Here is a 27,740-nt window from a genome sequence, read left to right on the forward strand (position 1 = left end):
CCGTGATGGAGTTGCCGCCAACGATGTCAAGGAGCTCCATGGTAAGGCGAGAGCAGTTACGACATAGGCTTTTGATGCAGACGGCCTTTCCACTTTAGGTGTTACTATGTACCGCGGTGGTTTCTAGCTGCCAGCGAAATGATCGGTATGATACCTCTCTGGCGCCTACGGCAGCCAAGTTGGTAAGCTATGGTTTCGACCAGAAAAATTTCACGAATAACGAAAGCAAATCTATAAACGACTGATACTCTACAACTCCGGCGTAGATGATGAAAGCAACTGTACAAACTCCCACGTTCGTAACGCCCTGAGAGCTAATTAGATTCATCAACTGCTTCACAGCCGTCTGGCTCTCCTGAAAGACTGGCCTCCTGTAACCTATCGTAACAGTACTGCAGCTCCTCTTTTGACAGTTGTCGATTTGGATCGTCTTCCAATAGTACGACCCGCTGACTTGCTACCACTTGTTCAAGTAGTTTGACCGCCTCCTCTATCTTCCCAATCTTTCGGTATGCTACTGCGAGTAGATGTTTTGATGCCAGCTGATCTGGGTGATTCTTTGCTAATGTATCCGTTTTAACTGCAAGTGTAAGCTCAAGCAGTTTAATTGCCTCATTTATTCTTCCGTCAGCTTCATATGACAATGCAAGCGCATGCTGTGATGACAGCCGATCTGGGTCATTCTCTGGGCATACCTTTCCTCTAATCTCAACCACATGCTCAAGCAGTTCAATCGCCTGTTTCATCTGCCCGTTGCATCCATATGCCAATCCAAGCTCATGCTGTGATTCCAGCCGATCTGGGTCATTCTCTTTGAAGTCTGCTGTCACTTCAACCACATGCTCAAGCAGTTCCGTAGCCTGTTTTGACTGCTGATTCTCTCGGTATGCCCCTGCAAGCCATAGACATACCGCCAGTCGAACACGGTCATTTTCTTCTAACGTTGTCCTCTGGACCTCAGCAACAGCCTCAAGGATGTGTATTGCCTGTCTTTTCTGTCCGTCACAGCTCAAGCATTGTCCAGCCTTTACTCCAAGTAGGCATCGATCTCTAGCATTGATACCATCAGTGCTTGCTAGGAGTCTGAGTGCATGTGGCATATACTGCCGCCATAACTCACGGTTTTCCCAGCCGCAGTTTGGGAAAACCGCAGCAACACGAGCGAATGCCACCTGTCGTGTCAGTGCGTCAAGTTCCTCTTGTTCATTCCATCTTTGTATTACAAGGTGCACGATACTATGCATGTCGAACGTATCGCCATCTTCTCGTTTATTCAAGAAGCTATATCCGCAGAGCGTACCAATAGCACTAGCCATCCTTTGTTCAGAGCCCAGAGGCGGTAATAAGGTACGAGGTATGGCTTTCGGTTCAAGATAGGCCGTGCTAGAGAGTATTATCGCAGCGTCTTCATTGAGAGCGCGGATTTGCTTGAAAGACAGAATCCAGGTGGTTGCAATGGCTCCTTGAGAAGAGTGGTAGTAAGTCCTATCACGAAACCCACAACTCAGCAGTTCTACCATATCCTGGTCGGTGTTTTGGAGCAGGCGGAGATATTCCTTGACTGAGATCTCATTGATCTTCATGTATGCTGAGGCTTGTGCAATGGCAAGCGGTAGATAGGCGAGCTTCTGTAGGAGCTTGTCGATCAGATCTGTATCCCGCATTTGGTCCTTTTCAACCAATGAACCCTGCAAGAGGGCCTTCGCATCCCCATCATCCATTTCTGACAGATTGACGACATTATTGTGTGCCACGCTAACGGCAACTTCACGCGATCGGGTTGTATACAGAATATAACCATGCTCGGAGTCTGGTATGAACTCGTCAATGCCTCCCGGGGCCTCAGCTGTTCCATATAGAGTCTCAATAGTATCTGCGTTATCGATGATGAGAAACCACTTTCCAGTTTTTTCTGAACTCAGATACTTCCTGAATGTTTCTTTGGCATTCTCCTCATTGGTCTGCTTGATACCAAACTCACTAATCATCTTACTACACGCCTGTTCGAAACTTGCCATGCTCAACGCGGGCATCCATATGACGGAGTAGCTACGGGCTGTGTGTGCTTCTTTCTTCATAAGATGTGCAAGCTGAAGAGCAATTTGCGTCTTTCCAACGCCGCCCAAACCGACTAAGGCGACCCGTCGGCCATTCGGATCAGCAAACAGAAGTTTCTGAAGCTCAGCGATTTTCCCCTCGCGGCCTGTGAAGTTCTTGTTCCTCGGCAGCGGTAAGTAGTGAGACCTAGATCCTTTGACAAGTGAGTCGGAAGGGTATACTAATTAATAGGCTCATTATACTAACTCGCTACTGCGTTGCGTTGTGTTCGTAATGGGATTGTCGTCTGACCTAAAGCCCAGCCTTAGCACTGTTGCTCTACTCACATCTTTACCTGCCAGTTTCACCATCAGAGGCTTGATGCGACGTACCAGGGGTAAGCGACGGAACCCAGAAGCCCAGGAAAGCCTTCGCACAAGCTGCAGCCGTGGCTGCCGCATATCGTTGCCACACCTTGCTCTTGTGACTATCAGCATAGTCACAGCCGCTTTTAATAATAATACATGGGAAGCTATCCCAGACACCAGCTCCCTCTATCTCAAAGGCAATAACTTCTTCTTTTAAGGCAATACGGTCACGATCTTCGCCAGACTTCATCACTGCATCCCCAGAGGCCATCAACCCAAAGTGGACAACTGGCCTCAGAGGGACATCTGTAGTCGATAGGCGGTTTCTCTTCACCAGGTTGCCTTTACATCCAGCCTGCTCACATGACCTCTGATCATCCGCGTGGCGATAGGTAGCCTTGAATAGCTTATCTTCTGTAGACCCAGGATACTCAGCATGAAGTTCTGGATCCTGACGGAGAACATCCAGGAAGCTCTCAATCTTGGCGCTCAGCTGGCGGCGGTGTCGGATTCCCTTGAGCTTTGCTAAGGCTCCCCGAATCTCCAGGTTGGGTCTGCCAGGGACGTCTAGTAACGTATCTTTACGGACCAGGCGCTCGGGAAACTGTCGGCCAAAGTCATACTGGATAACACCATTGCTGATGATGACATCGCCCAAAATTATCTCGTCTTTGGTAGGGCTGAAAGGAACGACACCACAGATGCCGACAACGAGAGCAAGCTTGATATTTGGAAAGCTTTTCCCGCAGTTGGCAGCGACGGTGGCGGCATTGACTTTGCCCATTCCAGGCATGTATGCGAGGACAACATTGAAACGGCCGATGACGCCAGTTGAGTAGGCATTAGGGTCGCCTGGGTCCTTATCAAAAGGTAGGCCGTCGTCTTCCCAGTGATGATCGAACAAGGCTTCGATAGCATCTGCTTCAAGGGTCAAGGCGCAAATGATAGCTATCTCGAAGCCACGGCGGTCACTGGGGCGAGGCGGCAAGGAGTTCGAAGAGCTCCCACGGGCATTGGAGGTGTTACTAGCATCGTCCGAAGAGTTCATTTTGGAACGCCGTCGATTAGGCTAGACGACCTAGTGCGCCATTGACGATATGTTGCGCTCCAGACTCCGGCGATCGTCTCTGGGTCAGTCACGGAGATCTCTGGTGCCTCAGAGGAGGCAACAGAGCCAGTGGAACAACAGGGAAACAGCGTTGGTGGCTATTCGGTACTTTGCTAATGCGTCGAAGTCTGTCTGTTGGGTTTGAAGGAAGAAATCTGACGGAAAACAATGGAGCGGGGTAATTTTCAGCTCTGTCTGTTGGTTGTGCACTTTCGCAGGCAACAGTCTCATGATCCTTGCAACATAATCAATATTCGTGCCTTCCAGCCAATTATCGCAAAGGTGGCGCCCTACCAGTCAAAATTTGGCAATAATCGTCAGCAAGGCTTTGTACAGGCTTGAAACTCAGGATCTCTAATCCAGGTGATAAAAAGACCTAGGTAACTTAGGATAAATTTAGGATATCTTCACTAAGTTTAAGGTTATCTTTTGTTGAGTTTATTTTTAACGTCCTATATTCAGGTCCGAGTTTTCTTGCCCCTTGCTTCTTTACGTTCGGTCATGTACCTGGCTAGTATTTACTATGCTTAGCGATCGAGAACGAGTAGTCTACGATACACGCTTTTGTCCAAGTTCCTGTTTCTAGCATGCTAGGCCCGGCGCGGTCCGTTGACCAATGTCACGGCTGAAGCGACTACGCTCACTCTCTTTCGGTCAGTAGTATCCCCCACCAGCTATCAATTCAATGCTTGCTAATTAGGGTATATAGACCACTCGCCGATCTTGAAACAACTGCCTATCACGGCATGGCTAAGTGGTTCCTTTAGGGTTCCAGTGCAGCCGACAAATCCCTCCGACTACAACCAGACCTCGACAATCGCGACCATTACCACGAGATCGCGTGGGAAAGAATGGCACCCAGGAGACCAACAAATAATGCAAATACATTCTTTACTTATTCATCAAGAGAGCCGGTGGCCCCCATGGTTATGAGCAATGGGAGGTTAATGAATGTGACATGGTTCACAACTTGACCGGGAGGCTCTAAATGCTACATTTGGCTATCCTATGTCCAGCTTGGTGGGGCGCATGGTGGAGTCTGAAGAGGAGAACTAGATAGAACAGAGCAGTGGAGACGTCCGACAAAGCCGCTCTACTACCAGATGAGATTGTCGTAACCAATATAGCCATCAAACTATACGAATTCGGTGCAAGCGCTGGTTTTTGACACATTTATACGTCACTTACTCCTTGCAAAAATATGTTCTACCATGGCATGAATTTCCCACCATGCATGTATGTTCGTCTATTCCTTCTGGGCAATATTATACATAAATCTTAAAGATCAAAACGCCAACGCTTGCTGTTTTCCTTAACGAACCATCTCGTCATAAATGCTCCTTCTTCCGCCCACTCCGCAACATCTCTTCCAAACCTCTGTTCTACCTCTTGTAAGAACGATTTGAAGTCTAGTGCTTGTACAGGGTTATGTTCGTAAGGGTCCTTCGTCAGGTCCGCCAGTTTCCACGCCACGTGTTCTATTATCGGCACAACAAGATGGCGCTCTGGATACCGGCCGTCTCTGATGCTAAGCATAGCACGGCCAGGATTAGTAATGGTGAACTGCCATTGCCCATTGCCAGTAGCTAATGGACGAAGAAGCGACTGTCCTTCGTAATTCCGTATTAGGTCCTGGGCTGCTTGGCGGCTTGTCTTGCTCAGTGAGCCTGTTTCGAGGAGGATGTCTAGGATTGTGGGTAGGATTTGGGTCGCATGCACACCCTCATCCACATCGAATGCTGGTAGCTGGGGATGTGAGAAGACTAACGGCACATGCTCAACACCAACATTGGGGTTATAGTACGGCGAGGCGATATCATTCTCTGGAAGAGATACACCATGGTCGCCTTGAAAGATGACCAAAGTCTCATTGGCAACTCCTTGCTTATCCAAGATATCAAGGACCTTGCGAATCCATCTGTCTTCATACCCAATTGTGTTGATGTATCTTGACATCATATCAAGATGACCACCGTTGGCCAGAGGTGTATACTTTTCTCTCTTGGGCATGTGAAACCGATGGTGGCTAGTGGATGTAATATGGCTCAGAAATACGCGGTTATTTTCCGTGACGGCGTTTTTGAAGACATCGTTAATATAGTCTTCCAATGGATCTTCTTCAAAGGCGAAGTCGTTAATGTTTTCCAACGTGACGGCTCCGTGCCTCGCGTTCGCGCTGCGAAGATATTCCTGGCCAATTATGCCCTCATCCGGGAACCCCATCGCGGACATCAAAGCACCATGGCTGTCATAGTTGAGTTTCGCGGCTTGGAAAAAATAGGACTTCCACTTGTCCTTCTGACTAGCTTCTTTTGTGCGGGCCTGTTTCTCCTCCGCTTTGTTGAGTGCGTTGAAAATATGCGGCAAGCAAGGCTGGTAGATATGATGGCTGTAGTCCAGATTGAAATCTGCAGCTAGGGGAGATATGCCGCAGATTGAACCTGTTAGGCTTTTGAGGGTGTATGTTCCTGAGGTATGTGCGTTGGTGAAGCGAATCCCTCCTCGTCTCGGTTTACTAGCATGTTCGAAACCATCCGCGTAATCGCCTGTAATGAAATTTGCTGTTGGTGTTAATTTTGCAAGCTTTTCCTGAACCTCTTGTGGCAGTCCATGCGGGAATGTATCGGCAAATCGATTCCATACTAGACCATCCTTCTTGATAGGAAAGACATCATGTCGGGTACTTTCCAGGAAGAATAGAACTACATGTCGAATGTTGAGGTTTTTTAACTTCCCTCGGAGAGAATCTCGTAAGGGCTCGTCGAGATTTGAGACTCTCATAGGGTCGGCCTTGGCGCTATAATGCGGTTGCTCGAGATACCAGTCTTTGAAACCGTCCAGGGCTGGTATGTCCATTGGGAGCCAACTCAAAGGGGTAGGTTGTACAAGTGCGGTTCGATCGTCCCAGCTTCGCTGTACTCCCTTTCCGAAAACCGATGGAAGATTGTCGAGAAAAGGCGACGAGGCAAAGTCGATGAAAGGTAGAAGTCCAGTAGTCCAAGAAAGAAAGATCAGGGAAGGATCTTTGGGTCGAATAAAAGTAAGGATAAATAGTGCCGTTAATAGAAGAGTAACAATGGGGTAAGGCAGTATGCGTAGAAAACGACCGAGTCTGGATCTTCGTACTGGTGAACCTCCTCTAGAGCTTCGGGGTGAGCTCAACAGCGATACTGAGGGCGAGCTGAGCTTTCGCTTGAGTTCCTTGTCGTGATAAGGGGTGCTCTCGATGTCGAGCCATGAGAGGTCTTCTCGTTGCCATACCGCATCGTAGCTAAATCGATGACCCAATTGGCGACAGATCAAAGTAAGAGGCCAATTGACGAGGTCTCCACCCCAGCCGAATAGAGTGTAGCACGCTACCTGAAGTAATGCGGCTAAGCAAGCGAAGACACAAAAGACACCGATGAAAGCTGTCAGACCCGATAGGATAATTGCCTGAGCCGTTGGGTCGGCCATGAAACCGATATTGCGCCAATGAATTTCAGATCCCGAGACTAGATAAAACGAAACCGAGACAGTGCAAATGAGAGTGTTGTAGGTCATCAACGAGATCGCGAGTGTATTGACGATCCTCCGTGGCTTGGCAGCACTAGGCACCCAATGGCTCAGGAGAAGTCTGATTAAAAGAAGCAGGAGGACATCTTGAGTAAAGAAGGAGAAAAAGAAGAGAAGCATACGCTTGGGCGTCACCGAAGCTCTGTGATTATGAAGATGCACTCCTTTGGCAGCACATACTGCTAATAGAGTCAGAGTGAACGCAAGGCGTTGGTTAGCTAATTTTGAGGCATATAGCAAGCATATCCTCCTGAAGGGGGCCATCTTGAACGATGTGCTGACTAAAAAGCGAGAAAAGGAAGAGAAACTAGAAACAGGGAGCCAAGACCCTTTTTCTTAAATAAGGGCCGCATCCTCCCCTATCACCCCATAGTGCCTAGCCTCATTACCTGACCGAACATGGTTTGGGCAGTGCATCATTACTGTTTGAGCACGCGAGCAGGAACAAGTACGGAGTAATCTGGTCTGGACCGTTAATAGCGCTTACTTAAACCGCGCCGCATTATGGGCTCGACGAAGCATTTTGGTTTGTCGCGTCGTATTTCGCTCGTATTGGATTTTCAGGGCTGGACTCTACTGGGCTAGAGTCAATGCCAGCGGGAGGGTTTTAGGGGTCTGGGTCTGTCCGGCTAAGTGGCAGGTTTCCCCTGACCTGATGGGCAGACGGCAAAGTTGTGCCGTGCCGTGCTTTGCCGAAATATTACGAGAGATATTTCTTTTATTATAAATAGACTATAACTATCGTAATTTAGCTATTTTAATATTATCTTATAACTTATTTTCAATATATAATTGTTTTACTTATTTAATTATAAATTTTGTAGATACTAGAGATTTTAGTGAGGTTAGTAGGAACCTGTTGGTTCGTCTGACTCCCGGCAGTTTGGTCATGAGAGATTGAGTTTATTATCCTTGCCGATAGCCGGGTTAGTTTGGTTAGGCTGACGTCGAGGGCGAGAAGGATGTCTCATTTCTCTTATGTAATGAGGATGTTTCATCCACAGGCTGCACATGTCTCTCTGGAAAGGAAAGGGGCTTCGGGACAGACAAAAACGCCTGGAGGATTCTGCTTTACTGTTAGAACTGTGTAATTTGTAGGGCTGTGATGAGTCAAGCGAAAACGTTGCAACTTCTGGTGGACGACGGGGGGATGTTCCAGACAGATTCTAGACCCTTGGCTGCACAGACATTTTGTGGCTTCGACGGATTGTGGCAGTGCACCAACGGGATTTCGGGGCTGATTTGGCTAACCAGGATCATCGTTCAGCTTCTGCCTGAAATTTACTTCTACATCCGTGAATACCCATTTTATCCTCGGCCAGACGCTGTCCGCGGGGTTATAATATATATCTGACACGGGAATCCGCGCTACCCATCTTGAATTACATGAGACGTTTTCTAAGACCAAGGTTTATCAACGATTAATTGAACAATGCGATGATGTCATGCAGACTTCGTTCCTCTCATGGGGATCACAAAGTATTATTTGCGTCTAAATTCTTTGTCATACCAATTTATGGTGTCTTCTTCGTTACGAATAAGAGGTTATTAGATATCCATCGCTTGTTGTCTCGCAGTTTTACTTAGAGAGGCGGGCTGTGGCGATTGATCCCATCGCGGTTTTACGCAGGAACGGTTGTGATTGGTCAGAGTCCCAAGGATCCAGCTGTGTAGGGTAAGTCGCCCAGACGATGCAGGTAATCGAAAAGATCACTTATTTGTTTGCTCGCCAGTAAAAGGTTCGTTCTGCTGTATTACTTACATTACCTATATTAGTTTCCATGTCTTGAGCTCTATTGCAGTACATAGAAGTATCGTGTCGTGAAGCGTCCCGATCAACATTAACAGAGCTGTGGTTTTGGATTGCCGTGTGAGCCATTTGCGTCACCAACGTCAAGAAGCAATTGCGTAAAGGGTCTAGCTGGACGAAGAAGTGAGGGAGGAGTCTTATTAATACACTGCCACACCACATAGTCTACATCTTTTGCCATGCAGCAAAAAATGAATTCTGGATGGATTAACATCTAGTTGTCCAGCATTGAGGCACCAGAATGCTCCCCCGCAACATCGTCACTCCCTGCAATTCAATGACTGCCGCTTACTCCGGATCACCAATCAACCACTGAATAATGACATAATTTAGCTTAACCAGGAAATGATGAGCGCCAAGCTCGGGCCGACTTGGCAGCCTTGAACAAATACAGTTAGCGATTTCACGATTTCAGAGCTAATTTGCGGGGTTACCAAGATTTTAACATCGTCTGATTCCCGGTCTTCAAATTCTTGCTTATTGTCATCGACATGTCAAATACAAGATCAAATTCTTATTCAAGGTCTTTAAGACTTCTTTTCCAGATTTCTTACATATCGTAGCTTGCCTAAGGTATACAAAAACAGTCCGGTAAATTCTACTGGCTGCCTAGGGTACATCACCAAATGGTGTAATTGACACCATGCTTTCCTCAGTACGTGAATACAAACCGTAAAATTCATCAAACTCGACATTCTTACAATAACCCCTCCTTATCTTTGTGAGCCACTCTAATGCTGATTTTTCTGATGTAGTATCTTAATTATGCCATTTTGGCGCTTCTCTCTTCAGCAACGCTGGCAACCAGTACTCACGACCATGATCGCGTTAAAAAATGCTATCAACGTCATAGCACGTCAAATCACTCCGCCAAAGCCAGTAACAACATTTACAAGACCTCATTTCCCGGTGTAACATGGGACAACGACAATTGGCTCCTCAGCACAACCAATTTCGACCAAGGCCACTATCAATCTCGCGGGTCGGTAGCGAACGGCTATCTCGGCATCAACGTCGCCGCAGCCGGCCCGTTCTTTGAGATCGACCTTGACGAAGAAGGTGGCGTCATCAACGGCTGGCCGCTCTTCTCGCGGCGTCAAACCTTTGCTACCATCGCAGGTTTTTACGACGCACAGCCTAGGACGAACGGAACAAACTTTCCATGGCTTTTGCAGTATGGGTATGAGAGTGTGATTAGTGGCATTCCTCATTGGAGCGCACTTATTCTTGATCTAGGAGATGATGTCTATCTCGATACGACTGTGGATAACCGAACTGTTCATAACTTTACGTCCACTTATGACTTCAAGGCTGGCGTTTTGGAGTGGTCGTATACGTGGAAGCCCAAGGGTCAGAAGGGCTCTTATGAGATCAACTACCGGCTGTTTGCACACAAACTACATATCAACCAGGCAATCGTGGATTTAACGATCGTCCCATCCCTTGATTCCGAAGCGACGGTTGTCAATGTGATTGATGGATACTCGGCAGTGCGTTCAGACTTTGTCAAAGCGGGCGAAGATGACGACGGCGCTATATTCTCAGCTGTGCGACCAGTGGGAATCGCCAATGTGACCGCCTACATTTACGCACAAGTCAATGGATCAAAGAGCCTCGACCTGTCTCAACGAAAATTGGTCCATGGAAAGCCATATGTGCACACCAACGAATCATCTATTGCACAAGCCATTCCTGTCAAGTTCTCAGCCGGTGTCCCTGTTCATATCACCAAATACGTAGGAGCTGCTTCCTCCGACGCCTTCGATGATCCTGAAAAGATTGCGAAGGAGGCTTCGCGTAAAGCGATGGAGGAGGGATACGAGAAATCTCTTCTTTCACACGTCAAGGAATGGGAGAGTGTCATGCCGAGTGACTCTGTGGATAGCTACGCTTTTCCTGAGAACAACACGCTCCCTAATGATGAGTACATCATCGACTCTTCTATCATCGCCGTCACAAACACATACTACCTCCTCCAAAATACAGTCGGCAAAAATGCACAAAAGGCAGTATCAGGCGCCCCCGTCAACGTCGACAGTATCTCGGTCGGCGGGCTTACATCCGATTCCTACGCCGGCCTAATCTTCTGGGATGCAGAACTCTTTATGCAACCCGGTCTCACAACATCGCACCCAGAAGCTGCTCAGCGTATAACGAACTACCGCGTTGCCACATACGAACAGGCCAAGAAGAACATCGCGACTTCTTATGCTGGTTCTCAAAACAAGACTAAGTTTTCGGAGTCAGCGGCTGTGTATCCGTGGACTAGTGGTCGGTTTGGGAATTGCACTGCGACTGGTCCTTGCTGGGACTATGAGTATCATTTAAATGGCGATATTGGGATATCTTTGGTGAATCAGTGGGTTACGAGCGGTGATACCGACTTCTTCAAGGAGACGCTGCTGCCGATTTATGACTCCGTTGCGAACCTCTTTGCGGATTTACTCAAACCCAATGGATCGTCGTGGACTATCACGAACATGACTGATCCCGTACGTCCGATTGACCATTTGCTCTTGCTTCAAATACTGACTTGCCATAGGACGAGTATGCGAACCATGTCGATGCCGGCGGCTTCACCATGGCACTCGCTTCCGAGACCTTGATCCAGGCCAACAAGATCCGCCGACAGTTTGGAATGACAGAGAACAAGACGCAGGACGAAATAGCCTCTGATGTGCTCTTCATCAGAGAAAACGGCATAACTTTGGAGTTTACGACCATGAATGGCAGTGCTGTCGTCAAGCAAGCTGACGTGGTACTCATGAGCTTTCCTCTGGGTTACAACGATAATTACACTGACCAGAATGGACTTGACGATCTGGACTACGTAAGTTCTCTGACAGTACTACCATAACGTAACGCTAACTCAAATTCCAGTACGCGAACAAGCAGTCCCCCGACGGGCCGGCCATGACCTGGGCAATCTACTCCATCGTAGCCGACGAGCTCTCCCCATCTGGCTGCTCTGCATACACCTACGCACAGTATTCGTACAAGCCTTATACACGACCTCCATTCTATCAGCTTTCCGAACAGTTGGTGGACAATGCTACTACGAATGGTGGCACGCATCCAGCATATCCCTTCCTCACTGGGCATGGAGGCGCTAACCAAGTGAACATTTTTGGGTACCTTGGACTGCGACTCATGCCTGATCAGGGTCTTCACGTGAACCCGAACCTGCCACCACAGATTCCGTATCTTAAGTATCGAAAGTTCTACTGGCGTGGTTGGCCTATTTCTGCTTGGTCGAACTACACCCATACTACTATCTCTCGACGTGCGACGACTAAACCTCTTGATGTTGCGGATTCTCGGTATGCAAATAAGAGCATTGTAGTCTATGCTGGAAAGCAAGGAGACTCTGCACTTCATCATTTGTCATTTGACGAGCCTGTTGTTATCAAGAACAGACAAATAGGCAGTGTCAACACTGTCGATGGCAATCTTGCTCAATGTCGCCCCATACAATCTTCCAACTCATACGAACCGGGACAGTTTCCTCTCGCGGCTGTTGACGGAGCGACTTCGACAAAGTGGCAGCCCTCAAAGGCCGCTGATGTCAGCTCACTGACTGTTTCTCTTGCGACGAAGGATATTGGATCTAAGGTCAAGGGCTTCTACTTCGATTGGGCGGATGCACCACCTGTCAACGTCACAGTTCTATTCCACAACAAAACAATCGATGATCCAGCAAAGGCCTATGGGACATCGAGCCACAACTCAGGATATGATGTTGTTGTGTCCATAAAGAAGGTCAAGCTCTCGGATGCATATAACGCGAAGACGGATAATCTAGACGCCGTCGTCATGCCTAAGGGGAACACTACTAATGTCACTCTCCCGGAGCCTATTCCTTTGTCTCGATACGCCACATTGCTGATCGCAGGGAACCAGGCTTTGGATGCGGTGGATGCCAAAGCTGGTAATGGTACAGGCGCTACAGTCGCTGAGTGGGCAATCTTGCACTAAAGGTGATTGTGTACAGAATACGTGTCAATGGCGGCCGTAGGGCAACAGTGGCAAAGTTTTCGTGCTAGAAGAACATCTAAGTAATTAGTGCAGCGGTCACGTTTTCAATGCTTTTTGGCTTCACTTAGCTTCGGTACTAACAATATATGCTGTCAATAATGAACATAGCTCGTATGCTTCATACAAGTCAAAAGTCAACTCCAAGGCGCTATAACTAGTCAAAACTCGCCTTTTTAGAAGAGGACATCGGGTTCTTAAACGCTTCGATCGGGCGTTGCAGTCACAATCACCTCGCCTCACCAGATCGATGAATGCACCAAAATAATATTGATAAATTGAGTAGAGAATCGAAATTATAAACACAAGCCTTTTCGTCAGCCTAATAGAAGACAAGAGCTGACTCGATTAAGCTATCCACAGGCTGTCCCTCAAGACTGCTTGCATGTATCATAAGGCGGGTTAGGCTTGTCGCACGCACACGCTCCATTCGGATGAGCTTTGTCGATTCTACCATTGCCACGACCTTGGTTATGACAATCCGTGTTACAAACCTGGTCATTGGCAGCGCCGTGACACTCAACGGCGTAGTAGTACTTCCAAGGGTTGGTACCACTCTTGAACCCTAGTGACTGGCAATACTCATTCATTGCCTGCTTGTTGGCCAACTATGAAGTGGTCAGATAAATGCTTGTATAGGCGAGGGTAGAACTTACGATGCAGTAGCAATGGTGAGTGTCGGTAACCTTGGGACTGAAGTACTCGTCGCAAGGGAACTGGTCGAACTTGCACGCTGCGTATGAGTCGCCGCAGGCGGGAGGGCCATTTGGATCTTGATTAGCGGGTGTTTGGCACTGGAGAGTATTAGACACAGTATCTATGAAAGCAGTACAGCCAGTTGGGCTTTTTCTTACCATGGGCCTAGGGCATGTGCTACCCCGGGCACTCAAGCGACTCGGGGGCCAATTGGGATGTTCAAGTTGGGACCTCTGGTCCGCAAAAACGAGGCCCGCAGTGGCAAATGTAGAGATGAGAGTGAGGAGCTTCATATTGATGATGTTGGACCTTGCGAAGTAAGCTTGAAAAACTTGTTGATAGTAAATATTGAGCGGAGGGTGCGTGGTATATATATACTCTCATCTTCCGAAAGGGGAGAAGGCTAATGCAATCTCTCACGTAGCGGTAAAGAAAGGTTGAGCCTATAAGAAATTAAAACTATATTATACGGAGGAATTATTATGCACTTATTGGATAAAGTTCTGAACTGCTAGGATTGGTAAAAACTTTATAACTGCCGATGGACGTGGACCGGTCCCTCGGTGCCGAAAAGATTAAATCTCCTGGTGTAACACAAGAAACACCGCTTTCCCATATCAGTGATACTCAAACTGATTGCCGGAATTGCGGCGGGGACCATAAATCATTAGGCATTTCCCCTGCTAGTATCCGTACACTCCGAGCTTTTAACGGGCGTGGATTGGACTGATTCAAGGCTCAATCCTCGAGGACCTAGATAGTACACTTTCGGCTTATGGGGAATAGATGGCCAATGCACGGGTAGCCGAGTTCCGAAATTGCAGTTTTGGTTTAAGTTGAGATTGCCCAAAACCCAAAGCAACTGGCCGTCCTTGACAGGTTCGGCTGAGCTTCGTCAATCAGCTGAAATGCTGTTATGACTTCCTTACATACTGCACTTACATGATCCGGCAGATACTGAAGACATCTCCTCTAAAAGTTCTTATTAAGAGAGCCCAAAACTTATTACAAAAGAACACGGTGTCTTTGTGGTTATCTGGGTGGAGGATACCTCAGGGCGATCTGCGCTCTGTTGACTTCTTGCTATAGTTTCTTCGTTTCACGCGGCAGGGGACGCACAAATCTCTCCCTGAAGACAACTTGGATACTATTTGGCATCATGAGACATCATGGCTTCTTCGCCTTCGCAAATGCATAGTCTTCCAGTCTCCCAAGTCCGATGTCTATCAGTGACAATGCACCAGAGTTTACGGATAGAAGGTCGATTTGGGATAAATTGTTGCTTTTATAATGCCGTCGTTTAGCATGCTAAAGGCAAGGAAGTAAATGCATCCTCGTTGCATATCTACACTTCACCAAAAGAAACCCCACACGCTCGCCCCGACGACTAAGAATATCACCCCCCACCTAAGCAAACCTCGATTAACGTGCTTCCTTGCAAAGCTGTCAATAGCTTGGCTATCATTGATCCTTGGGAAGGGGACATCCTTCGGAACCGGTAAATCCAACGCCTTGCACAAAGGCTCCCAGCCATCACGAACATCTATGAATACCAGGCGGTCCTCTGGCACATTTTCCTTCAGCCAGGTGATGTGCTGGTTTTACGAGCTACTTGTCACTGGCTCGGTTTCTCCAAACTTCAGAAACCACTGCTGGCGCAGTGCATTGATGTAATCGACAAAGTATCGTAATGAGGGCAAAGGAAACAAGACGAAACGCAGGAACCATTGGGTTGATTTGCTGCTAACTGCAGCCATGCTTCGTTCCCAGGCTTCGACATCGCGGACGGTGCAGATCACTTTGGCATCTGGATAGATTGCCATTAATTCTCGCACAAGCGTTGAGCCGGGTGAGTCAGTGATTGCAACAAAGCCATCAACGCGTTCTTTGATGAGATCAAGATTGGAGCGCCTTATGGAAATGCCTCCAGGTCGCCACTGGTTCAGCACCTGAATCCATGTTTTGATTTCAGTTTCAGGACCAAGAAAGGCTTGTGTCCCACCGTGATATACAGGACCGTCGAGAAGAATTTCCAGCGCTCGGCTGATAGATGCAGTTCCGGTGCGGGGAAGGCCAGCGCCGATGACTTGAAGCTTGGTGCCTGGTCGAGGCTGAGAGTAGTGTTGACCCATTATGGCGACGAAATGGACAAAAGCACAGTGTGTTACAACCAATAGAATAATTGACTCTGAAGATTGTCGTTCTACGTGAGACGCGGGCTTTATACAGCCACTTTGCGATCGCCAACAAATTCTTACCGCCTACCGTCTTTGGGTATTTTGCAGCGCTAAGGTACAATGCCATGTGTTTCCCCAAGAGCAAATGATGTAAGAATATTACGCCTTGGAGGGCGAGAGCGGTGGGAAATACCTTTTGCGGCCTAGCTCAATCGGCTCCAGGCATATTTTCGCGTGAGATTTTCGTGGCGATGATCCTCGATTCAGGTTGTGAGGACTGATTGGCCAAAATCTTCGCAGGACCAGGCGAGTCAGACGCTACGGATCATATTAGTACAGTAAGCATAATTAACAAATCGCCCGCCCAGCTCCGCCTCGTCTGCACAGCTCTGTCCCGGGTCTACTGCTTACCAGAACGTCATAATGGCTATGCTATTCTTGCAATGGGTTGAATTGGTATAAGTATAAGCTAGATAGCCCAGTTGTGCTATCATCTCTATAGTCTACATCCATTCTGGAACAACAGTCACGCGATTTACAGAGCCGTACCTATCCTTCTTATCCTTCACATTTTGTCTCTCGATCTTCCAAAGCCTTCCATAACCAAGTCTACGCAGTTTCCTGGCTGCATACCAGCATAATGGCCCCCAACGCCATCGGGTCGAATCTTTGCACATCAGCATCTTGCGTGCACATCGCTTCCGAGATTCTTGGAAGTTTGGCTTTGAACTACACCGAGATTGACCCTTGCGAAGACTTTGAACAATGTGAGAGCTATTAAATACATATCTCTTGTCAATTCTAACCACTGGTACAGATGTTTGCGGCAACTGGGCTGCTCGACACGAGATCCCTGCTGGCGGAGTCTCCACAGATGGACTCACGCTTGCTCAGGAAAATGTCGATAGTGCCTTAAGACAGATCCTTGAGAGCCCATACCCTTCCGGCGAAGACGCTGGATGGATTACCGTCAACTTGACTAAGGAGCAGTCCGAGGCAGACAAGGAGATCTTTTCTAAGATACAAGACAGTTATCAGGTCTGCACCAACTATACAGCGCTCGAAGAAGAGGGTCTCGAAACTCTGCACGAGGTTGTCAAGACAGTCGTTGACCTGTACCCTGCAACTGGTAACAAGACAGCTTCAAACACAACCCAGGATTCTGTTGCCATGGGCAAGACTTTGACCTTTTTCGAGAGGATCGGCGTTCAAACCTTTCAGCGGTTCATACAGAAGCAGAAGGATACCGACCCTGACGCGGTCCAACTCACCCTTTTTCCCCTGCAGCCTGATGAATTGGTCCTTCCCGCTACAGAGAAGGATCTCGAAGAGTACATCCAGATCGCTTCTCAGCTTATGGTCGCCCTTCACCCCTCTAATATCAGCACGGCAGCAGCTTCCAAGCTCGTCGCTTCAGTCATTGAGTTAGAAGGCAAACTAGTGGCTGCTTCTGCCTTGGCCGTACAGAACGGATCGGCATCTGACATTGTCTCAATCGACGAGGCCCAGAAACAATTTCCTGAGCTGAACTACGAGTATGTTATCGAACAGCTTGCTCCAAAGAACTGGAAAGGCGATATCCAATTTATCTCACCCGCCTATTTCAACAATGCATCCCAGATCATCTCGGGGACTCCGACTACAATTCTCCAAGCATATTTTGTATGGAAGGCCATTACCTCCATTTCTATCTACATCGAGGACGACTTAACCAACGCCTATGACGACTTGGTGAATAAGATAAGGGATAGAGACCCCGAGAGTCCAGCACCCCGATGGAAGCGCTGTATCAACTTGATGAACTATGGAGTTGCATGGACCCAAGGCTCCCAAATCACGTCGCAGTTCATCGGCCCGACAGGCTTGACGTGGATACTCTCACGCTTCTTCGTGGACCAGCACTTTAGTCCGGAAGCTAACGAGCTTACATCTAATCTTGTGCAACACATCAAGGACTCTTTTTCAGAGCGCATTGAATCGCGGGACTGGGCAACAGATGAGGTCAAGAAGGCATCTATCGAAAAGGTGGAAGCTATGAAGAAGATCATTGGTCTTCCGACGTTTCCTGATGCCGTAGACCCTATCGCCCTCAAGGAATACTACTCGGATGTCAAGATCCAGCCTTCTCTGGCCTTAAATGCGCTGAGCTTTGCCAAGTCCAAGGTTAATAACAATTGGATGACTCTTGGAAAACCATACAACAGGGGACAATTTGTCCTAAGCACCCTGACCGCCAATGCCTACCACGCCCGTACTCTGAACCAGATCGTTCTCTTCGCAGGATTCCAACAATTCCCTATCTACGATGTAGACTTTCCGTCCTATCTCCTCTACGGTGGAATGGGTAGCGTCGTCGGACACGAGATCACGCACGGCTTCGATAATACCGGCCGCAACTTTGATACGATTGGCAACGCAACGCAATGGTGGGATGAGGAGTCGATCAAGGCCTTTGAAGAGAAGACAAAGTGCTTTGTGGAACAGTACAACAACTTCACCATCCTAGCCCCCAATGGTACAGATGTCTATGTTAACGGAACGCTCACTCTTGACGAGAACATCGCAGATGCCGGCGGTGTGTCCTCTAGCTATGAGGCCTGGAAGAAGTGGGAAAGCGGAAAGGGCAAGGCCAAGAATCTTCCAGGTTTGCAAGACTTCACCCACGAGCAGCTCTTCTTTATCAAATGGGGTCAAACCTGGTGTTCCAATGTGCCGCCCAAGTTAGGTCTCCAGCTACTCGAGGATGATGTGCACAGCCCAGCCCCTGCGAGAGTCCTGCTGCCTCTCAAGAATACTGTTGGATTTAATAAGGCATTTAATTGTCCCAAGAAAGAACCCGTTTGTGAGCTCTGGTGAGGACCTGGTGGTGATGAATACACCAACATTTGGGAGGGGGATTTGGGTAGTAGAGATAGCTCTATGATACTTGTTTTAATCATTTCCACTGTTCTATTCGTACCACTTGTGATCTTATCAATGGTGACGTCAAATGCTCAATCATCTTGACTTTAGTAAAGATGGCTATTCGCTCTAGTTGAGATCTGTGTCCCTATGCTCCATTGTCTTTTTGCTTCATGTTTCTGGCAGTGTTTGATGGAAGTGTTATCGAGAAGATAGTTCAATGCCATCACAAGTGTTCAGCTCCAACACAGTAGTTGAGACTGTCCTGGATTCTGGAAAGAGATGTGTATGTGTATTGATCTGTAATCCTGACCACGTTGTACGTGAACACTCGGCCATTAGGTCATTGTTCAATTAAATCGCGCGAACCTTTATGGCGTATCTAGTCTCTACAACGTATCGAAATTTTTCCGTATCCAATATTCAAGCCCCCGGGCGTATTCAGGGTTCTTGTATGATTACGTTGTACATTGTCAATCACACCAGAGTTTACCCGCGTTTACCCGCGACACCCAGAAATCATGCCACATTTAACAACTCAAGACTTGGGTCTAAAAACAATACTTATAATTTGTTATTTCATGCATTTCGTCATATCCTCCTAGGGCGACCATGAGTCAAGTCAGTCATTTCTACCATCGTACCACGTTATCATTCAATCGTATAATAATTCGACGGAAACCTATGTATCCCCGACTTAGCTGGTCTAACCGCCTGGCTAGTGGTGGTGCTATTCCTCCGAGTACGCGCTCCTCTCTCGATCTTCTTCTTCATGAATCCGCATCCGTCTCGCCAGCACTAAAGCTCTCCGCTTATCCTGCAGCCTTTGCGCTTCTTTATACGCTTCCTCCAGTTCCGCCTTTGTATGCAGCTTGTTATCCCCAGAGAATCTGACATAGGTACTGTTAAAGTGGAACTCCAGGCTCTGAGCAATTTCATGCACCTGATCGACATCGTACTCGTTCAACTTAAGTTGTTTTTGTAACTTCTCACGCCGGAACGTCTCTGTACTGTACTTCATCTCGAGCTCTTCACTTCGAGAATCTTGGCGTCGCTTGTCAACCTCCAGAGCTTCAATCTGGGCTTCTAGCAGGGCAATTCGCTGCGATTGAGTTTCCCACGATGAGTCTTTTGTTTGTGAAGCGGCTAGCAGCTCGGCAACGAGATTTTCTTTGTCCCTTAGATGATCCTTCAGAGTTTCAATCTCAGCTTCTTGATCTTCCTTCTGGCTTTTTAATTCTTTGATGCAATCTCCCATTTTAACTTTCTGCTCCAGATGCTTGCTGTTCAGCTCTGTGATTCGGTCTTTGCACTCCGCTTCAGCGCGCACAAGCTTGGACTGGAGGAAGGAAAAGTTGGCTTTGACGCCCGAGACTTCACCAGTCTTCGCCTTCTCTAACTGGGCGATCTTGGACGCTTGATCCGACTTCTCCCTCTTCAGTTCTAAAACCTTGGCGGCATACTTCAATTGTTTGCTTTGTTCCTGGGTCTTCAGCGCCTTAATCTCGTCCTGTTGCTGTTGAGACTCTCCTTTCAAATCTTCGAGGTTAGCCTTCTGGAGTTTGACCTTTGCCTCAAGTGCTCGAATCGTGACCTCGGTCCGCGTCAGTTTGTGCCTTGTCGCTTCAAATTTGACATTTTGATCTTCATTTTGCTTCTCCAATTCTTTGATCTTCTCGTCTTGCTGGTGGTTGATGCGCCAAAGATCTGTGACTTTTCCCTGTATTTCACTGATTGCAGCTTCTAGCTCAGCTCTACTGGCCACGAGTTCATTGAAATCCATAATCGCGGCTGTTCGTAGAAACTAAAACTAGATCGCCGCCTGTTCAGGTGATTAGGGCAAAAGTCACGTCACTTTTTGCGATGGCAAGAAGCTGGGACGTAGTTCTAGTGCCGGGGTAATGAACGTATTTATAACTGAGGAAGTCTGACATGTTTGTTTTTGGACGGACAATGGGTTGTTCAAGATGTGACTCAGGGTTCGCTGCTATGTTCGAACTTCTAGCCGTGGGCATCCCCTTTCGCGGATGTTCTGCTAGCTATGTGTTCAAAATGTCCCACCGAAACGCACTGGCAGCATGTTCTTGATTCCATAAGAGAATGGCGTGCAGAAGTGGATACACCGGAAAGTATATAAAGGGCAGATACCCCGAGCCCCCTTAAGACAATACCATGCCAGTTTTGTTACAGGCATGTTATCTCTGGCCAGAGAGTCAAGTATGAGTTACTTGATACTCTTAGTAGATTAATGCGTATATCGATAAGTAAATTATTTGCCCTGTAGCGAGATATAGACCATCCCCTGTGATCATTGCTTTCGTCAGGTAGCAGATATCAGGAACATGGCTTCCTCTTGTTCGTTATTACATAGGCAGCAGATATGGTAGTGACAGAAAGGCTGCTGCCTATCTCATAGGCAGCTTCCTGAAGTGAATTAGCCACTGTTTGGAACACCTAGTTTCTGAACACGTAAACTGAGGTTATAAATAGACAATTTCTGCTGACATGCTACCCATGTCCAACCTCCCAACCACAACACCTTTCTACCTTACTCTGATAACTATCAACGACCCTGATTTCTTTTCCCAAACGCTGAATACATCTAAAGGTGATCTAGATCTCACCATGGTCATAGCGTCTACTGAGAAACCCATGTCAGGGGCCTACGTTGATATCATCAAGGTTGCGCAGCAGATCCAGCATCTCGCTCATTTCTTGTCCCAAGGGTATCCCATTCCGGGCATCCCCTTATCAGATAACGATCTCAAGACCGCGCGCGTGCTTAGCCCCGTCACCAACATCACGTCCCACCGTCGACACTCTGATTTGGAGTTTCCCCGAGAGTGGGTTGAAGATGATGGTGTCTTAGCCACTGCACTCCGTGAGTGGAGACGAGCAATTGACCCGACCAAACTGAGCAATACAGCCCCTGTGGAAGAGATTCCAGTGCAGATCAAAAATACTCCGACAGAGACTGACATCGAGGCTGACGCGAATGTGTCGTTCATGTCATATTCAATGAAGCGAGAGGCGCACTGGGATGCCAAGATGAAGGAGCTTGAGAGGAAGCTCCGACAATGTGAGCAAGAGAAAGAGTCTGTTTTGCGAGACAATCTCAAGCTACAGCGCGACGTGGAAGTGCTTCAGCGCAGGTCGGAGTCTTTTCATCGGGCGCTTTTTGACCCCGACAATAGAATCCACGAGACTAACATGAAAGCAAAGGTGAAGCTCCACGCAGAGATTCGGGAACTTAAAAAGTCACTTCATGCATCCGAGACTAAGAATGAGTCCCTCGTTGAGAAGAACAAGAAGCTGGAGTTATCTAACAAAGGTCTTGTCACTGAGAACGAAGAGCTTGTTAAGAAGACCGAAAAACTGGAGTTAAGTAATTTCGATCTTGTTACTGAGAATGCAGCCCTTGATGCGGAAATCAAGGATCTAGACTCAGATAACCAAATTCTTATTACTATGAGCCAGGCCCTTTTGGATAAACGTGCAGCCTCTAGAGAGGCTGCGAAAAACTACGAGGAGACTCTCATTGCAGGGAACCAGGCCCTCGCGATGAAACTTGCACACTTGGAGACCGACACCGAGCGTTGTGCCGCGCAGGCCAAGGATCTCAACGAGAGATACGACAAGTCTGTGATGGTGACAGAGTCTTGCGAGGAGAAACTTGCCAGACTCACTGTGATGGTCAATGACTTCGAAAGCAGTAAGGATTTCCTAACTGCTAGGAACAATGACCTATTGGTTAGGGATGTAGCCCTTGGTGATAAGAGCAAGCGACTCGAAGCAAGCCTTGAGAGAATCGTTTCAGATGCGAAATGTTCACTAGGAGTCTGAGATGCTTATGGCTGCATTTTGGTGCGATTTAGGGATGACATGACGACAATGACGGTGATGAATGATGACGTATCACATCAATGAGGCCTATGGAAAGTGTTATGTTTACGATTTGGAGTATGGTCTATTTAATAAGTATCTTACTAATAAAACTATTTTTTAACTCAATATCATAAAGCCCATTATACCTATTAAGAGAGTGAGATCGAAACGTTTTATTATTACATATTGATGAAATTCAAGGTAGCTAGGGTAAGTAAGTGGCGCTAAGATGATAATTATAGTGTAGTGGCTGTCTTATCGTTGTCCATCGATAAGATAAGATTGAGCCTAAGATAAGCCTATTATAAGCCTAAGATAGGTAAGATCTCTTAAGACAAGACTAAGATGAGATGTCTTAAGATGAGACTAAGATGAGACGTCTTAAGATGAGACTACGATGAGACGTCTTAAGACAAGCCTAAGATATGGCTGAAAGACTCGACACGCCGGCCTTCATCGATTAATCAAGAGTGAAATAAATAAGTATTAACATCGATCGCTTCAACAATGAACTATAGCTAAAAATGACGCGCAACAAGCCACTAGCAAAGACTCACCAAAGCGATCTTAACCTGTCAAGTATACTAAAGATATAACTTCGCCTCAGCGCCTAATGAAGACAGATGAGCCCAAATCATCTGTCAATCCCAAAACCCCTTGCCGCCCCAGATATTCCCAATATTAACCCTTGACGGCTCAGCGGTATTGACCTCATCCACATGGTTGACTGTACTGACCCGAATCCCCTGGGAATTTGAGAACGACCCTGTTACAAATGTGTTACCGATGTTAACCCTGCCTTGTCCAGTGATCTTCCCCGCAGTGTTTTTGCCAGCGATTTCCACGATCTTAGCCTTAGATGCCTTGGATAACACAGGATCTAAACCTTCGGCGATATCATGAATCAATTCCAACTCCTGCTCGTCATTTACCTCCTCAATCTCCATCTCGGCTAATTGTCTCGTGATCTGTGGGGTGCTTGGAAAGACCTTTTCCAAATCTTCAATTGACGCGATAATATCATCAATCATTCTTCCCATATAGTTCTTATCATAGAGCGCCCAGCCTGTCTTTTTCATCAATCCCAAGCTCTCACACCGCTGTTTAGTGAGCACATCGAAACGAGTATGTACGCGTTGCGAGACTGGACTGAGATCGGCTTCCGTGCATATCCTCGTTCCCTTCTCTGTCGTTCTGGTCTCGTAGCGTCTGGAGACCTTGTATGCGGCCTCGAACCTGGCCACTATTTCCTTGAGAATGTCTCGAGCCATGAGAACTGTTGGATCGGCTGGGTTGATGAGACTAAATCGTCGGTCATTGTTGATGTTGATTGATGCGCCCCATCTTGCTAGTCGGCATTTGGCGACATCTAGTCGGAGTTGATATGGGGAGAAGTCTTCGCCGAAATGCCTGGCAATTTGGACGTAGTTGAAACAATCGACGCAGTTGTTAAATAGGCCGGCGATACTTATAGCTCCAGTGACAGTGGCGAATATCTCAGCCATGATTGATTTCGCAGGCTACGGTTATCAATTGATGACTTGTTCTATTGTGGATGTCGCAGCCTTGGCCACCCAAAATACCGCATACCACTCCGAATCTTTCTCGCGATTGGACGTATCCTTGTTCCCCCTTCTCTCCCCCTCCTTCAATTTTAGCGTGACTTTCTTCCACGTTAGCTCTGTTTCCTCTTCGATCAAGCGATTCATGGCATTTAAATCATCTATCCCAAAATGGAGAATCAATACTCCATAAGTGTGCAGTCTCTGAATGCATTTGGCTCTTCCAGAGTACACGTCGGCAATAGCTACAACGTAACGCATTATCATCACCAAAAGTCCGAGCAGGACGGTAGCAAAACGTACTTGGACACACTGCGGTCGACTGATCCTCGCCATGATAAAGCCAGGATCGAACAGACTAATGGTGGTTTGTTGAAGGATTCGTATGTCTGGATTCTTGAGAGCGCAGAGTTCATCAATTGGCGCGACAAAAGCAAGGGTGGCCGGCTTCTATGGATCAGAGGAGACCCTGGCAAAGGGAAGACAATGCTACTATCTGGTCTTATCAACGAACTGCAACCTTCCACAAAACTAGAGAACCCACGAAACCGCAACGCAATATCGTACTTCTTCTGCCAAGCCACAAATTCTGGTTTGAACAACTATACTGCGATATTGAAAGGACTCATCTACCTGCTAGTCATTCAACATCCGTCACTCGTTGTGCACCTAGACGATAAGCACGATCAAGATCACTGGAACTCACAGGTATCATTGGAAAGCATCTTCCGCAGAATGCTTGATGATCCAGGTCTTGGCGAGGTATATCTGCTTGTAGATGCCCTGAATGAGTGCGTTGAGGACCTTCCTCTTCTTCTAGGATTGATAACGAGTACGTCTTCATGCGCCAAGTGGATTGTTACTAGTCGCAACCGCAGTGAAATCGATGAACTCTTTAGACAGATGTCATCGAAAGTCGTACTCTGTTTGGAACTCTATGAAGAATCTGTCTCTGAGGCAGTAAGCAGTTACATTAGTTACAAAACTCGCCAGTTGGCTAGTAGGAAGAAACTGAAACAGGATGTATCGCAAGACCTTCATGATCATTTATCTCACAACGCAGAGGGTACTTTTCTGTGGGTTGCTCCGATGTGTCAACAACTGGAGAGATGCCGAGCCTGGGAAATTCCCAACCAACTACTTCAGCTTCCCCGGGGTCTCAATAAGCTTTATGCGCAGATGATGGACCAGATACGCAATTCCGATAGCTGCGATCTTTACATGAGGGTTCTCGCCGTCGCATCAACGGTCTTTCGTCCTCTTACCTTTGCAGAGCTAATAGCTATGGAGAACCTACAGATAGATGAAGACATAGTTCCAGATCTCATATCAGAATGTGGTTCATTTTTGACGACAAAAGGGAGCTCTGTCGTGTGCATACACCAGTCCGCCAAAGAATTTCTGCTCAGGGAGTTAAACCCTTTACTCTTTCGATCTGACTTTGCACATCATCAATACGACCTCTTTCAAAGGTGTATCGCTATGCTAGAAAGCCTCCACCCAGATATCTATGGCTTGGCCTATCCGGGAATCTCATTGAACGAAGCTCTTGTGAATTGTCCACATCCGGATCCATTGGAGAAGATCAAATTTCCATGTGTTTTCTGGTCATGTGCAAGAGGTGTACAAGCTATTCATTCAGGGCGGCAGGAACAGCAACATCCCCTGGATCTACACCGTTCATGATTTCATCAAAAGGTTGAGACTACCGGCGACGCTCTGTTGAAACGTTAGGCTGTCCTGAACTTGCTTTCTTGATTAATAAGTGATGCTGAGTGGTCAACGGTAGGTAATTTATCCTGTGTTTAATTGCTGTTGCTCTATGGCGCTAATTATATCCAACCTACACACTGCTCTTACTAACCTCAATACTAACTAGTTCGATGTCGCTCCCGTTGTCCTTTTTATCACTCAATTGTGCTGTATTCTCACACGAATGAGACCCAGACCACGAGTCATTTCGACCATCGGCCCCAAAACCTGACCCCTCAATTATCTCTTCAAACCCGCTCTGACCTGTCCGACGTATCGCATGGCCAGACTTCGAAGGAAGACCTGACTCCTGGATGTTGTAGTTGACTCCTTTCCTGTGAAGGTATGGGCGGAGAGCTGGGATGCAACAGATGACGAGACCGATGTACACGTCGAGGGAACACCAGAGTTCTAATGAGGGGTTAGATGGCGTTATAATTGTATCTTGAAGTAGACGTGCCTATTATCGTGAATGATCGAAAGTCTTCGCTATCGCCCAATTGAATGGTCAAGAAGCGCGTGAGGGAAAACGCGATGTCGATGATGCCTAAGAGAAAAATGCAGTATACACTGATTTTGACTTTCCTTCGCATGTTGAGATTGTGGATGATGAAGAACGGGAGGCAGAAGACTAGCACGCTGTTAGTTCTATGTAGGGTCAAAGGCAATAGGGAAACTTCCGAGCAATGCTTCCGACGAAATGCAAGACCCAGTTGATTTGGAAGAGAAGCAGTACCGTAGATACTTTGCATGCTTCTTCAGGCTTCGTGACAGACCTAGAAAGCATATTAGAAACATGAATGTCGGAAATGATTGATCTGTAATACCAGTTCCGTTCAATTGGATAGCAGAGAAAGAGCTGGAGTGAAATGGTAACGATGTAGGCACAGAGACAATACACGACCACAATCCAGACCATGAGTCTTCTCATGACCATGAATGGCGGAAATAGCTGTAGATAAATTACCAAGAGCGACGCCTTGCACAGATAGAACGTCGTGTAAAATGGGAACGTATTGACCCAATTGTACTGCAACTTCACTCAGCTTAATCTCCCTCGTAAGTAACTAAAGCACTTACCTTGCGCATTCTGATTTGCTGTTCCAACGGGGCATCCCAATTAGAAAGAGTGTAATTGATCCCGGGATGCAAAACGCCCTCTTTCGCATAGAGTATGTCGAAGAAGCCAGTGACGAACGCGGTGCACCATGCTGATATGCGCAGCCAGTCTGCCGTCACGAGGCGCTGCTTCTGTATTACCAATCGTAGATAGATTCGGGCACCGATGATTATAGCGGACACGGCGATGAGGACGTAGATGACGGTCTGAGCGAGCGATTGTTAGAAATGGACGTTTCAGATGGCTCGTGGACGTGGTTGATCGCATACCAAGACGACAACGCCGGACGGCCCTGCAGGCATTTTGGCGAGTGAACAGGTCGACGGTCCAACTCAATCTCGCGAAGAGGTCGATCCGGCTGGGGACAAGGGGGGAGGAAAGCACTTAAGCAAAAGGCGAGACAAAACGCTATTCCACAAACGTTCAGCAGACACCACTGAACTTGTTTCAACACCATACCAAAGGTCAAGCGCCTTGAGATGGTGACTTTCTCGGTGTGCGCCAGTTTCGTGTGCCTCTTCTCTGCGCTATGTGAATGGTCAGAAGCAGATTACCAGGCACACCAACGCTTTGACGGTGGCTGCGAGGTTCGGGAATAGACTCGGCACTAACGTGTCTGTTGGGTCCAAGAATCGCGATAGAGTTTACGCTATGCTCCTCGATCACGCGAGATCAGCCATGGGCTATGGATCGTGTCCAGATATAGTCAAGAGACAGAGAATATTGAAGGAAGCATT

At 47.4% G+C, this 27,740-nt stretch overlaps 11 protein-coding genes across 11 annotated transcripts; 4 read left to right on the forward strand and 7 right to left on the reverse strand.

Annotated features, from left to right (window-relative positions):
- Positions 1-514: 514 nt before the first annotated feature.
- Positions 515-3,453, reverse strand: FSUBG_11852 (kinesin light chain; the record flags this gene model as incomplete). Its single annotated transcript, XM_036676579.1, has 4 exons — positions 515-562; positions 696-1,075; positions 1,121-2,220; positions 2,393-3,453. 4 exons carry the CDS (start codon positions 3,451-3,453, stop codon positions 515-517), a joined length of 2,589 nt encoding a protein of 862 aa, XP_036532675.1.
- A 1,338-nt stretch (positions 3,454-4,791) lies between these two features.
- Positions 4,792-7,590, reverse strand: FSUBG_11853 (sulfatase; the record flags this gene model as incomplete). Its single annotated transcript, XM_036676580.1, has 2 exons — positions 4,792-7,210; positions 7,556-7,590. 2 exons carry the CDS (start codon positions 7,588-7,590, stop codon positions 4,792-4,794), a joined length of 2,454 nt encoding a protein of 817 aa, XP_036532676.1.
- Positions 7,591-9,521: 1,931 nt separating this feature from the next.
- Positions 9,522-12,853, forward strand: FSUBG_11854 (ATH1-Acid trehalase vacuolar; the record flags this gene model as incomplete). The annotated part of the gene is made up of 4 exons (XM_036676581.1): positions 9,522-9,533; positions 9,775-11,370; positions 11,421-11,708; positions 11,759-12,853. The coding sequence occupies 4 exons, from the start codon at positions 9,522-9,524 to the stop codon at positions 12,851-12,853; spliced, it is 2,991 nt and encodes a 996-aa protein (XP_036532677.1).
- A 428-nt stretch (positions 12,854-13,281) lies between these two features.
- FSUBG_11855 (uncharacterized protein) lies at positions 13,282-13,899 on the reverse strand (the record flags this gene model as incomplete). The annotated part of the gene is made up of 3 exons (XM_036676582.1): positions 13,282-13,518; positions 13,567-13,704; positions 13,765-13,899. 3 exons carry the CDS (start codon positions 13,897-13,899, stop codon positions 13,282-13,284), a joined length of 510 nt encoding a protein of 169 aa, XP_036532678.1.
- Positions 13,900-15,207: 1,308 nt separating this feature from the next.
- Positions 15,208-15,738, reverse strand: FSUBG_11856 (uncharacterized protein; the record flags this gene model as incomplete). Its single annotated transcript, XM_036676583.1, has 1 exon — positions 15,208-15,738. The coding sequence occupies one exon, from the start codon at positions 15,736-15,738 to the stop codon at positions 15,208-15,210; it is 531 nt and encodes a 176-aa protein (XP_036532679.1).
- A 685-nt stretch (positions 15,739-16,423) lies between these two features.
- FSUBG_11857 (endothelin-converting enzyme 1) lies at positions 16,424-18,639 on the forward strand (the record flags this gene model as incomplete). The annotated part of the gene is made up of 2 exons (XM_036676584.1): positions 16,424-16,550; positions 16,601-18,639. 2 exons carry the CDS (start codon positions 16,424-16,426, stop codon positions 18,637-18,639), a joined length of 2,166 nt encoding a protein of 721 aa, XP_036532680.1.
- Positions 18,640-19,414: 775 nt separating this feature from the next.
- FSUBG_11858 (uncharacterized protein) lies at positions 19,415-20,467 on the reverse strand (the record flags this gene model as incomplete). Its single annotated transcript, XM_036676585.1, has 1 exon — positions 19,415-20,467. One exon carries the CDS (start codon positions 20,465-20,467, stop codon positions 19,415-19,417), a length of 1,053 nt encoding a protein of 350 aa, XP_036532681.1.
- Positions 20,468-21,309: 842 nt separating this feature from the next.
- On the forward strand, positions 21,310-22,527 carry FSUBG_11859 (uncharacterized protein; the record flags this gene model as incomplete). Its single annotated transcript, XM_036676586.1, has 1 exon — positions 21,310-22,527. One exon carries the CDS (start codon positions 21,310-21,312, stop codon positions 22,525-22,527), a length of 1,218 nt encoding a protein of 405 aa, XP_036532682.1.
- A 683-nt stretch (positions 22,528-23,210) lies between these two features.
- On the reverse strand, positions 23,211-24,074 carry FSUBG_11860 (HETS; the record flags this gene model as incomplete). The annotated part of the gene is made up of 1 exon (XM_036676588.1): positions 23,211-24,074. One exon carries the CDS (start codon positions 24,072-24,074, stop codon positions 23,211-23,213), a length of 864 nt encoding a protein of 287 aa, XP_036532683.1.
- Positions 24,075-24,302: 228 nt separating this feature from the next.
- Positions 24,303-25,072, forward strand: FSUBG_11861 (heterokaryon incompatibility protein het-E-1; the record flags this gene model as incomplete). Its single annotated transcript, XM_036676589.1, has 2 exons — positions 24,303-24,963; positions 25,035-25,072. The coding sequence occupies 2 exons, from the start codon at positions 24,303-24,305 to the stop codon at positions 25,070-25,072; spliced, it is 699 nt and encodes a 232-aa protein (XP_036532684.1).
- A 1,051-nt stretch (positions 25,073-26,123) lies between these two features.
- Positions 26,124-27,305, reverse strand: FSUBG_11862 (uncharacterized protein; the record flags this gene model as incomplete). The annotated part of the gene is made up of 3 exons (XM_036676590.1): positions 26,124-26,294; positions 26,964-27,209; positions 27,273-27,305. The coding sequence occupies 3 exons, from the start codon at positions 27,303-27,305 to the stop codon at positions 26,124-26,126; spliced, it is 450 nt and encodes a 149-aa protein (XP_036532685.1).
- Between the last annotated feature and the right edge of the window lie 435 nt (positions 27,306-27,740).

This window comes from Fusarium subglutinans (genome assembly GCF_013396075.1).
Source record: "Fusarium subglutinans strain NRRL 66333 chromosome Unknown NRRL66333_c0000237, whole genome shotgun sequence".
NCBI lineage: Eukaryota > Fungi > Ascomycota > Sordariomycetes > Hypocreales > Nectriaceae > Fusarium > Fusarium subglutinans.